Source organism: Benincasa hispida, chromosome 9 (assembly GCF_027475165.1).
Source record: "Benincasa hispida cultivar pf3 chromosome 9, pf3_genome.v1.1, whole genome shotgun sequence".
Classification (NCBI taxonomy): domain Eukaryota; kingdom Viridiplantae; phylum Streptophyta; class Magnoliopsida; order Cucurbitales; family Cucurbitaceae; genus Benincasa; species Benincasa hispida.
In genome coordinates, this window is record NC_143486.1 from 42704554 (window position 1) to 42717451 (window position 12898).

The 12898-nt window shown below is 34.0% G+C and overlaps 1 protein-coding gene across 3 annotated transcripts; it reads left to right on the plus strand.

The window, feature by feature from the left end:
• The first annotated feature begins 3758 nt into the window (after positions 1-3758).
• Positions 3759-11249, plus strand: LOC120085020 (uncharacterized). Of its 3 annotated transcripts, none has more exons than XM_039040839.2 (8): positions 3759-4101; positions 4612-4677; positions 7776-7843; positions 8654-8763; positions 9955-10061; positions 10224-10273; positions 10358-10440; positions 10925-11249. In XM_039040839.2, the coding sequence occupies exons 2-8, from the start codon at positions 4620-4622 to the stop codon at positions 11037-11039; spliced, it is 591 nt and encodes a 196-aa protein (XP_038896767.1). In that variant the 5' UTR covers positions 3759-4101; positions 4612-4619; the 3' UTR covers positions 11040-11249. The 3 variants fall into 3 exon arrangements, with proteins under 3 accessions (XP_038896767.1, XP_038896768.1, XP_090174525.1); XM_039040840.2 differs by having other exon boundaries at positions 3804-4101; positions 4609-4677; XM_090318399.1 differs by lacking the exons at positions 3759-4101; positions 4612-4677 and adding exons at positions 6483-6707; positions 6790-6898.
• The last annotated feature ends 1649 nt before the right edge of the window (positions 11250-12898 follow it).

The window sequence follows — 12898 nt, forward strand, 5'->3', positions numbered from 1 at the left end:
CTTGTTTTTTACTCCTAACCAGATTATCCCAGACAAAGGTGCAATACCTAGACATCGATTTTTTGTCAACAACAGAACCTGCCCAGTCAGAATTGGTGTAAGCTTCAATGCAGCGTTTATCAAACTTTGTGAACATCAAGCCCTTACCAGGAGTTGTCTTCAAGTATCTTAAAATGCGTTCAACAACCGTCGTATGTTCCTCATAAGAAGCTTGCATGAATTGACTAACAACACTAATTGCGTAGGATATATCAGGTCTAGTATGGAATAAGTAAATTAATTTCCCAATGAGCCGCTGATATTTTTCTTTATTAACTGGAACTCTATTATCCACAATACTAAGCTTCGCATTGTATTCCAAAAAGAGGTCAACAGGCTTACACCCAGTCATACCTGTCTCTTTAAGCAAGTCAAGAGTGTATTTCCGTTGAGAAATTGAAATACCTTCTTTTGATTGAGCAACTTCACTTCCAAGAAAATACCTTAATTTTCCAAGATCTTTAATCTCAAACTCCTCGGCTATTTTCTCTTTAAGTCTTATAGTCTCTATGGCATCATCACCGGATAAAATTATGTCATCAACATAAACGATGACGACCGTAATCTATCCTGATATAGACTTCTTTGTAAATAACGTGTGGTCTGAGTGCCCTTGATTTACCCTTGGGATTTTACAAAGGTAGTGAATCTGTCAAACCAAGCCCTCGGAGATCGTTTCAACCCATACAGTGACTTCCTCAGTCTGCAGACTCGGTGCTTAAATTGACTTTCGAAACCAGGGGAAGGCTCATGTAGACTTCCTCTTCTAGCTCACCATTAAGAAACAAATTTTTTACATCAAGTTGATGAAGAAACCAATCTTTGTTCACAGTTACCGATAACAGAACTCGGACGGTATTAAGCTTGGCCATTAGAGAGAAGGTTTCTGAGTAGTCTATTCCAAAGGTCTGAATAAATGCTTTGGCAACCAGTCTAGCCTTGTATCTGTCAATCGTTCCATCAAACTTGTATTTTATGGTAAAAACCCATTTGCATCCAATCGTCTTGTACTCTTCGAGGAGAGAGACCTGATACCAAATCCCGTTCTTCTCAAGAGCTCTCATTTCTTCCATAGTTGTAGCTTTCCACTCAGGAATCTCTATTACCACATGTATGCTACTTGGTATCATTATTGTATCCAAGTTGGTAGTGAGAGCCTCGAACTTGGTTGAAAAGTTATTGTAAGACATGTAACTGTGCATAGAATACTTCGTACAGGATTTAGTGCCTCTCTTCAGAGTAATGGGAAGGTCAAGAAAAGCGTCATGACTTTCCATCTTATCTGAGCTTTCACCACATTTGGTAGTCTGCTTTAGAGCTTTATCTTTTGAGGGATCTTTCACATCTTCATCCTTCCTTGTAACACTTTCACTTTCTAGAGTCGTTTCCTCAACACTGTTTATTTTCAACTGCATCTGCATCACACATGGTGTCCTTGGCACAACTAGCAACAATTTCTTCATCTTTACCCACACTATAAGTATCATTCTCAACACAAGTACCAATATCATTAGAGGCAGGAATACATGTACCTAGAGCTGACGCTGGGTCAGACTTATGGACCCGAGCTGGAGAAGCAACAGGTGGCACTTTATGTGGATACTTGAATTTTATGTGGAGACATAAAGATGGATCAAGTTTGAGTAAATAGCCAAAACGGTCTATAGTATACGAATAAGGTTGGGACCTACTTTGTAGTTGTTACAATTTGTTGTAAAGTGCTACGAACAAAGTGATCCTAATTTGTTCATGTGTTGAGATGAGGATGGGGGTGTCCATTAGACCAAAAAATAAGTCACTCTTACTTTATAATGTTGTTTACTATTTAAGACCGATTGTTTCAATTCGATGACCTAGGTAACTGGACCTTAATCCTGAGCTAACTATTAACTCCTGTTTTTTGGGATTATCCTTAGATTTGCATAGGTGAGGATTGGCTCAACAGCATCGGCTCAATAACCCTCCCATTTCAGGGGTAAGACCTGATAGATAGTCGGGGACACAGGGTGCAAGACGAAATGCACACCTACTCGATTTAGGGATAGGGGAAAGGTTGTTCTCTTAAGTACTGAATCCAAGTTTTAAACAAGGGGCACCACCCTCTCATTGGACCGAGAGGGACTCGGTTTAGTGATCGGATCACAAACCAATTGTTCATTAGAGGATCAATGGAACCTAAGGAACAAGATGTAATTATGGGCATTTTACCCAGCCGTTATTACAAATAACCTATGAAGGGTCGATTTACTGATTATAGTTAAATCAAGTGAACAGAAATATATCTACAGTAAGAAGAGTGTAACTATCGAGCTATAGTGGTGTGTCTTAGTAGTTAACGAGTATTGATTAATTTGGTCTAAAGAGTTTAGCCAATTAATCTCGAATTGTTAAAGCTCATGATCTGTAGGTCTATAAGGTCCCTTTACTAGCTTGTAAAACATAAACGCCTTGGATTAATGAATTAAGCAATTTTGGAATGTTCAAAATCAAAATTAAGTTTTCACTTTGAAGTGCTCAAATTGAATTTTAATTTGAAATGTTCAAATTGAATTTAGGGTTTCAATTTAAAGTGTTCAAATTGTAAACTAGGCTTTGAATTTGAAATGTTCAATTTTAAATTAGGGTTTGCATAATTATATTCGATATAATTAATGTTTAATTTATCAAAATAAAATTAAATTAGAGAGTTTGAAATATCTAAATATTAATTTAAATATTTATTACATGAATAGGATTCATGTTTAAAATTAGGTGTTTGATTAATTTAATATTTGATATTAAATTATTAATTAATTAATTAATTAAATATTTTTAATGGATTAAAATCAAATTAATTTTTAAAATCACAAAATCAATTCTAGAAATTGAATTTTAAATTTTAATTCAATTTAAATTGGGATTTAAATTGAGTTAGTGGAAAAATCCACAAAATTGAGTGATTTGGTGGATGACCTAAAATTAACATCCATCCCTATTTTCTCATGCTAATTGAAGTGACAAATTGTTGTCTCCTTCCGTGGCTACATGTATCAATTACATAAAAGCTTCCAATTTTTCATATTGGATGTGGAATGTTGGATTTTTGGAAATTCTATACAATACTCTCTATCTTTTAAACCTTCTCTTATTCCCACGTCAATTTACTTGAATACTGAGTTCCACTACTCAAATCCAAGATTGAGAATAGTAGAGAAGACACTCTTGGTGGTCTATCGTTGATTTGAAGCTCAAATTCGTGGAGAGCAGTTTGGATTTGGAGGATTCATCAAAGGTAGAAGTTCTAAAACCTTCTTCTTTTGTAAGTTGTTACTTTCCATGCTTTTAGAACTCAGATTAAGTGTAATTAGAGTGCTTATTGATTCTGATTGCTTTCGTTGCCTGCTTGTATGTTCCATCCATAATATTTGGAGAAAATTTGAAAATATATAAGATTTGGTATTAGATTTAGGAAGATTACATAATATTTTGAAAAAATTATTGGATTAATTTTTTTAATCTAAATCTTGGTGATCGATCTCGTCCGGAATATATCGAGAAAAACTATTTGAACAAATTTTAAAAAAGTACTAGTTTTATAAGGTAAAAGTCTAAAGATGCTATTTTGATAATTTTTTTATAAATTAATATGCTCATAAAAGTTCATAATTTGATTTGATGTAATTATTAGCTTAAGGTTTTAATTAACTAAAATATATATACATATATATATAATCATTATTATATATGTAAAATTTAAAAAGAGAAAGAAAGTACTTGTCAACCCTATACTCACCCACTCTCTGTTGCAACCTCACGCCGCCACGCCAACGCCCATAGAATGCTTTTTCCTTCTCTGTTGCATTTTTTTCTTCGATTCAACTGAGGGTTAAGTTTTTGAATCAGACTGTCGATTTTAATTTGAAATCCGACTTATTTTGGACGCAAAATTTGTTTCCAACCTTGCGGAGGCACTGAAGCGCACCTCCGTCTCTCTCGAAAGTGTGTCCTTCGACGAAAACCGCACCTTAATCGATTGAAAGCCGTCGCCAGTCTCTGTTTCAGCTTTCAGCTGATATTTTGCAGGTACCCAACAAAATCCAAGTTTCTTTTCTCAGCCATTTGCGTTTCAGAGGTTCATTTTCTCTTTGTTGTCTCTGTTTAATTGAAGAATGTGCATGTTGTAGAGCAAAACTCCACCGTTTTTGCACACCCCACATTGTAGGTTGATGGCAGGAATTCTCTGCTTGCTTCCACATTTCATATTGCGTCAAATTTTCAATTACATGATCTTCTTTACTGGTATAGGCCTAAGGTTAGGTTCATTGATGTTTGAGACATTTGGTTGCTAGGAGTAATTTGGCCTAAGGTTAGGTTCATTGATGTTTGAGACATTTGGTTGCTAGAAGTAATTTGGTAACTTTAGAAGAAAAGTATTTTACTGAATCTAGCAATTTGATTGGACTTCTGCTTCACCCTTCAATTTATTGTCCATGCTGTTGCTATTTGTTGGATTAGAGAAAGTCGTTCTATGATGTAGCTTCCATCGCTTATTTGTATTTGTTATATTTCTTGCTGATAGTGTTGTAATAGCAGGAACTATTATGTCGCTTTTTAAACTTTCAAGAAATGGAGTCCGGATGATAAAAGAGCTCTTCAGAGGTATGCTGTTCTCCCCTCTGTTCTCCCTCATTTTTAAGTACTGTATATTATTTATTTTCTTAGTGCACGTCAATTTGGAAGACATGTATAGGTGGCTAGAGGCACAAATACTTCTAATTGTACAGAGAATCGGCATCAAATACGGATACGTCTAGATACGTGACAGATACGTGATTTGAAGTATCTAATTTTTATTTTAATTTTTAAAATTTTTAGATACGCTGCTTCCAGATACGTGAAAGGGATACGTATGTCATTTTTTTTTCAAATTTAAGCCCAACCACTTAAAAAGTCCAACCCACAACCCATTTTATTTTAGTGCATGTTTAGGAGTGATTTTAAAATCATAAAAAATCACTTTTTTCATTTTTAACATCACTCGAAAACACACTTTTAATTATTCAAAATTAATTTAGTTTTCGATTTTACACTTTTAAATGCAATTTTCATAGCATTGAAATTAGTTTTGAAGGATTAAACATGTTTCACGGTGATTTTGAAAATGACAAGTGATTTCAACCATTTTAAAATCACTCCCAAACATAAAAGTCCACTTAAATTGAACAATCCAAAACAAAATAAATTAAAAATGATAAAAACATAAAAAATTAAAAGAAAAAACTCGAAAAGTAATTAAATCTTCATTCTTCCCGTCTCTCTCACTATCTAAATCATGATTCACAACCCTTTCATCCTTAACTTCATTCTTCAATCTTCATCTTTTACTTTTTTTCTACTGTCTGCTCTAGTCGCTCAACAATCACTCGACGTTACTAGATTTTTTTTTTTTCAAGTTTTCACTCTCTTCTTAAATCTATTTGAATCTAACTTAAAATAAGGATTATAACAATTAATTAGACATTATATATATATAATCTTCAACCTATCCATATCTTAATTTTTAAAAATTAACGTATCGCCGTATCATATCGTATCCATATCATGTATCCGTATCTGTTTCTGTGCTTCTTAGATAGGTGGTCTTCTAAATCATCGGTATGAGGGTCTTTGTCAATTTACCTTTTCAACATATTTAGGGTTTGATTCTTTGTTCCCCTAGAAACAAGATTGTTGGATCTAATTATTTAGGTTTTCTAATTTTGTTTTTAATTCCTTGTCATGTTGGTTTATGATTCGTTCACTTGATATATATTTATATTCAAATATTATAATATTTTTAAAATTATTTTTTTGTAAGAGACAAAGAAGTATATTCGCACAAATATAAAAGAACATCATAAGGACAAGGGGTAGAGAAAGCCCCTCCCTAGAGAACCACTAAAGGAAAGTCTCCCGATTGTTAAGAATCATGGTAAGGCTAAATTTGTTTTTTTGGAAAAGAGTGGTAAGGCTAGAATTACAAAAGAATTTTGTGTGAATTGTACACCACCAAGAGGCATTATGCTAGACGTACATACAAAAAGGATCAAAAGAAAAATTATCTTCTTCTGAAGGTTCCACAAAAGAGTTTTAATCATACATCGTCAATTGGCAAACTATTTTCCATTTTCCCTTAGACCACCAACCCTCAAGCACTTCCGCTAGCCAATGATTGATTCTTCTTGGCAAACAATAGACGACTTGATACATGGGATGTATGGATTGCTGATTCCGATACATGAGATCTCATCTTCGTCGTAATCTTAATGATTTGGAAATTTCTGAATGGACTATTTTATCTCAATCATCTCACCTCAATTAGGCATTTGACTACCGTGATGTTTGGATTTGGCCATTGGACTCATCATGTTGTTTTACGGTTAAATCCTTTATCACGGATTTGGTTGTTTTTGTTGACCCTCTCCAGATGGATCTCTCCTCTATTACATGGAAGGATAATTACTCGAAGAAGATCAAAATTTTCTTATGGGAGCTCAATCTTGGAGCCATAAACACGAAAAATAGATTACAACATTGTATGGCTTATGTGCATCTTTCCCTTTCTTGGTGCCTTATGTGTTGTCATAGCTCTGAATCCCCAGCTCGTTTTCTTGCTCACTGCTCCTTTGAAAAGCGTTTTTGGAATATTGGTCTGGAAGCCTTTATTGGTCTTTACTTGTGGGGCATCCTTTTGGTGGTACCAGACGAATTAATTGGTTGACTATTGTGCAGGGTTTCTTTTGGACTCTTTGGGGTGAATGCAATGGTCGGTTCTTCAGAGACACATCCTCTACTTTTGATACATTATTGGATTTGGTGCTTACTCATGTTTTCAATTGGTGTAATTCTACGCCTCCTTTTATTTCCTATAGCTTTTTTTTTTTCTTTCCCATTGGATAGATTTCTTGTAATTACCGATTGGTGCTGGGCTTCCCCTATTTCATTCATTGAATGAAATGTTTCCATATCCAAAAAACAATAGATGACCCAAAACTCCTTGAAAAAGACTGACAACCCTTTAATAGCCAATAGACGATGGAGGAAGAGATGGTCTAGAGATAGTCTAAGAAGCATAGATATGGATACGAGACACAATTACGACACGGCCACGACCACACATCTTTTTCTAAAATCCAGGACATGGACACGATAAGGACACATTTATTAATATACGTTTTAAAAAATATATTATTTTTTTTACCGGAAGAAAATCCAAAGTAAATGGGTTGATGCAATTATATGCTTAAAAAATTAGTCTAATGTATTTCACACTCAAAATTTATTATTTTGTCATATATGTATCTTTTTAGTCTATTCAGTAAGTGTTCTAGGCATGTCACACTCATTTGTTGCACTAACAAGTGTCCAATACGTGTCCAACAAGTGTCGGAGTGTCCAAATATCGGACACGGACACACTAGGCAAACTAAAGTGTCCGTGCTTCTTAGGAGATGGTTCTCTTAAGAAATAATGGAAGTTCAATTTACCCAGAAATTGAGACTTTTTGGAGGAGGTGCATATTTTCTTGCATCATCTTCAAATCCAGTTGCTTATGCTTGGTATTAGTGTTTCAGAGCACAAATATCACCTTTTTGTTCCTTTATTCAATTTTTTTTCATGCTTCTTTGTTTCTTTTTTTTGGGTCGGAGTTCTTATTATAGGCGATGCAGCGTTTGTTGTTTCTGATTAGTTTTATTCTTTTTTTTTCACTTCACCAGGGCAATCTTTACTGGTGACTAAAGCAAGTCACATTCGAGGGCCTTTTTTCAAATACCTGCGAACTCTGGTTAGTTAATTCTTTCTGTCTTTTAGTTGAATATTTAAACTATTGTGGTTGCTCAAGTTCACATTATATAGCTAGTATGAATTAAGTATTAGCTACATTAGTTCATTGGCCAACAGGCATGAACTTTTGGGAATATAATATTTTCTTAATTGCCAACCTAAGCATTACTCAACTGGTTAAGGCATATACCTTCAACCAAAAGGTTAGAGATTTGAATTCCTACCCCACATGTTAATTTCCCCCCCTAATTGGATTTGGTAAGCTATTTTCCTTGCCTGTTATATTTGCGTAAGAATTTTAATATTAGGTATACTTTCAATTTAAGATTAAGTGTACAATTTATTATCAAAGAAAAAGTAATCAATGCTGATTGGGATTTGGAACTTTGTTGTCTTTTTGTGTGTGTGTCTCTTCTTCCCCACACCCCGCGGTAATCAGCATCAATCAGGATTCCTTTTTTTGGTAACATTCGGGCTGTTCGTGGTTTTGCCCTTCGTACTTGCTATTTCTCTACAAATGGGTTCTTATAAGGAAAGAAACATTCAACCTTTCATCTCAATTGGGAGTTGGAAGCTATTCCAGATTTATTATTCCATTGAATTCTTATCTTTGCCGTGCCATGAAATTTATTATTTAATATATTATATATTGCTTCCAAATTTTATGTTTGTGTCTTAAAAACATTTATTTTTAATTGGGGAGATAATTGATAACTATGAAGGATACTTCAACTTTTTAGTGAGACATGGTATGCATGCTGTAGTTATTATTAGAGGTAGTAATAATGGGACCCTTTATTTCTTTTTTTAGCCACAGGCCCAAGTTCAGGTGCTTCAAGGTTTCAAATGGCAGGAACAACGTCTGTATTCTACGTCAGGTCCTCAGGATGGCTGTAATGAAGAGAATGAACCAAAAGAAACGTAAGTTCTTTTAGCTTTTAACATTACATATATATGAGAAGACTTTAGTCTTTAATCGCACCAAGCAGTATCACTGATTAAAATAGTATGCAGGTGCAGTGTGCATTACATGGTTGTGAGTGACTTATTTTGGATTTGAACCATCATTCTTTGTTCAAGTTTTTGTGGCTTTCTCTTTGATAGATATATAACTTTTTGAGATGGAAACATTCCCTGCCGCCAATGTAGATAGTTAAGATAATAACCCAGTTGAAACACCCCTCATTACTATATAGTGTTGATAATGGAGTTAGGGTGTACATGGGTTGGGTTGGGTTGAGTTGGGCTGAGGATACTTTTTGGAGGTCTGGTTGGCATCCCAAAGGACCCAAATAATGTCTCTAACCCAACCCAACCCAACTCTTAAGATTTGGGTTGGGTTGTCGGTTTGTAACTTATTTTTTTATATACAACACATGACTAATAACTCTAATCTCATAAAATTCAAATGCTAAATACCAAATATCTATGATATTTATTGCAAACTTTAAACAAATGCAAATATCAAAACAATTTTAAAAGAAAAATATTAAAAATTCACAAATCTCTCTCTCTCTCTATATATATAATTCGAGTTGGGTTAGGTTAACCCACAATTTTTTAGCCAACCCATGACCCGACCCAATAAAAATGGAAAAAGTTTAACCCAATGCAACTCTTACATTTTGGGTTGGATAGTCTGGATTGTTTAGGTTGTCGGGTTATTTGAACACTCCTAAATAGATTCTCTTTATGTATTTGAATTTTTAGATTTTCTACGTGTGTTTTTGGCTATTCAGGATTTTTTTTTATTACTATTTTTCTTAATGGCATTTGCATTTCTTAGTACTTTTGGAGAGCGAGTGTGGATGCTTGCGTAAAAACAATTCATATATATATAGAAACACATACAAATAACATTTTTTCTCCCTCTAATTATACAATTAATTTTGAGGTCCAAAATCTTTTATCAACGAGAATACTATTAAGAAAATCCTAGTTAACCTTACTTTTTCAACGTCAAGCTGAAGACTCTTTTCTTGTGAAACTGTACCACTTTGGCCTTCAATAATAGACTCGCATCCTGAGTAAGAACATAATTTAAAATTTTCTCGGTGGTCTGCATTTGAGTTATTCTGTTGATTCTTCTCTACCAGAAACTGTGATTTGCAGGATATCTGTCACATTTGTCCTTAAGGATGGAGAAGAGCAACAAATTAGAGTTCCCGTTGGAATGTCCATGTTAGAAGCTGCTCATTTAAACGATATAGAACTTGAAGGTAAGGAGTTTGATTCACTCCCTCCTTAAAAAGTTTAAGCACTATCCTGCATTTCCTCATGATTCAAGCATTTATTTTACATAGCTAAACATGGTATATTATGGCATGCTGGCTCTTGAGTTTCTGTTTCATCACTAGAAACTGTTTTCTCTCTCAAACCAGGAGCATGCGAAGGTTCATTAGCTTGTTCAACTTGTCATGTTATTGTGATGGTAAGTTGCTCTCTCTCTCTCTCTCTCTCTCTCTACAATTCTAGACTTGACTTTTGTGTAAAATCTGATTAAATCATGTCACAGGATATGGAATACTACAACAAACTAGAAGAGCCAGTCGATGAGGAGAATGACATGTTGGATCTGGCGTTCGGGCTTACAGAAACGTGGGTTCCTTGCGCATAAATTAACTTATTTTGATATGTTCTTTGATCTTTAGAGTATACACCAGTTATTTAATTTACTAAATGCTATAATTCCACCCCGATGTTTTAAAACATTTCAATCAAATTTCTAGTCAATTACATTGTAGAAATTGAATAACCAGCTAATGACGTGGCATTTCAAACACTAACATTATACTGTATTGGGTGAAAGATGAAACGTTAGTGAAAATATCTAACCAGATGAGTTTTATTTATTTTCTATCTTTTTTATTCAGTTTTGTATTTGTTTTTTTGTCGCTAGTATATCACTTCCTTGCGGAGTTTGTTTCCGATAGACATTAATCTCTTTTCATTTCATCAATTAAAATTTGTCTCTTATTAAAACAAATTAACTTTGACAGTCTGAAAACTGATGACCGTACTTCATAAATCAAATGATATGTTAACCTGTTTTTGTTGGTATTAATTTGTTGGGATACTGCAGGTCTCGTTTGGGATGTCAAGTTATTGCAAAACCTGAACTTGATGGAATTCGTTTAGCCATTCCTGCAGCCACCAGAAATTTTGCTGTTGACGGCTTTACGCCAAAGCCACACTAAGCATTTTGGAACTATGAGATGGGGATCAAACAAGGTTTAACCCACTAGTTTTGCCTCATGATTCAATTTATCTCTGCTTTCATGGTTCAAAGTATGTTAGAAACTGTTTCGAGTATTGGTTAAACTTATCTTCTATTCTTTTGAAAATGTAGCTGATATGTCACGATCAAATTCCATAAAAGAAAGAAATATTTAAATTTTTTTGACTAATCTCTGATTCAGGGTCAATAATTTATTTAAAAGTTCTTGGTGATCCTTTATTTATTTCTTTTCTTCCTGTTCATGCAATTTCTTTTGTTTAGTTCCTCTTTTCCACTCTCGATTTGGGTGGGCATCGGCCTGTGGCACATTTGATCCACCTTGAAGGTTGATATATCTTAACCATCGAGTTATATGGCCATATTTGAAAGACTTGTTATAATGTGTTTTAGAGAACTTTTTTAATAGTACTGTTTTCTTAGAACTCTTAGAACTCAAGGACTCATATAGAACAAATCCTGTTCACGTAAGGTTGTTTTCCAACTAAAAAATAACTACATATGAGAATTTTAAGTTGTATGGATTCTATTAAAAAAGTAGTACGCATTATAGTTTGATTTCCATATGTTTTTGATTGACTTAAATATAGCTTAATTAGTTAAGATTTATTTTCTTAATCAAGAGATTGGAAATTTGAATCTTTCCACCTCACTCGTGTAGTAGTCGGACTCGTAGAAGAAAATTTAAAATAAAATGCTATCTAGAAAATTAATACTTAAGTTTATTCTATTTTAGAGAAATATTACAAATGTAGTGACTCAACTTTTACAAATTAAGGACATGGATGGAAGGAACTAGAAAGCATTTGCAAAAATATGCATTTTTTTAAAATATTTATAATTTTTTTATAAGTTAAAAATTAAGAGCGATGTATTTTACCTTCAAAATTTATTGCTTTTGTCCTATATTAATATGTGCATTTAATAACTTGTATCTTATAATTTTGAGCATTAATCTCTTTCTATTCACTTAATAAAAAGTCTTGCTATTCTTTTCTAAAAGAAGTGTATTCAATATGCTTTAATAAATGTTCAATACATGTTTATTAAGATGTTACATCAAACACATAGGTGGCGGAGGTTTTGAAACCTGTGAAATATAGGGGATTGGGTATAGGAAATTCGAAAGCTCGTAACTCGACTTTTTAGCCAAATGGTGGTTGTGCTTTTATTAGGATTTCGATGTTTTGTGACCCAAGGTTATTATGGGTAAGTTGGGTTGATTTGTTCCTTTTTTAATGGACCTTGATTAGGGTCAGCAACATTTATAGGTCAGTCCCTCTCATGTCTCATTTTACTCGTCAAGTTAGGGGATGGGAAAGGTACTTTTTTTTTTTAGGAAGATTGGTGGTTGGGTGAGTCCTCTTGATTATGTTTTTCTCCATTTATACCCGTTGTCTTTCTTGAGGAATGCTTTGGTGGTTGTCGTTTTGGCCCAGTTTGTCTCTAATTTTGGGTTCCATCGTTCGTTTTTAATAGAGAAACGAGTGATTTTGTTGGTCTTTTTCTTTATTGGGTGAGGTTTAGTATTGTGTTGATAGAAGGGATATTCACTTTTGGTGTCCTAACTCTCCATAGTGTATTTTTTGGGAGACTTGGTTTTTGCCTTGATGTGGAGTATAAAATTTCCAAGAAGATGAAATATTTTGTTCGGAAGGCCCCTCCATGGCACGATGAATACCTTAGATAGGGTGTCTCGGTGGTGGTTGAATTTGATGGGGTTGTGGATTATTTTATTTTATCATTCTTTTTTGGTAAGAGGGTTGTTGAAGATCTTCATCATATCCTTTGGAATTGTGACTTTGTTTATGTTGTATGGAC

What these genes read in the sequence shown, in the direction of transcription:
- LOC120085020 (XM_090318399.1), top strand. Translation starts at nt 6,603, where the DNA reads ATGTGCATCTTTCCCTTTCTTGGTGCCTTATGTGTTGTCATAGCTCTG. An exon ending in CTTGTCATGTTATTGTGATG is followed by an intron (nt 10,274 to 10,357) that starts GTAAGTTGCTCT and finishes ATCATGTCACAG; the next exon opens with GATATGGAATACTACAACAA. An exon ending in GCGTTCGGGCTTACAGAAAC is followed by an intron (nt 10,441 to 10,924) that starts GTGGGTTCCTTG and finishes GGGATACTGCAG; the next exon opens with GTCTCGTTTGGGATGTCAAG.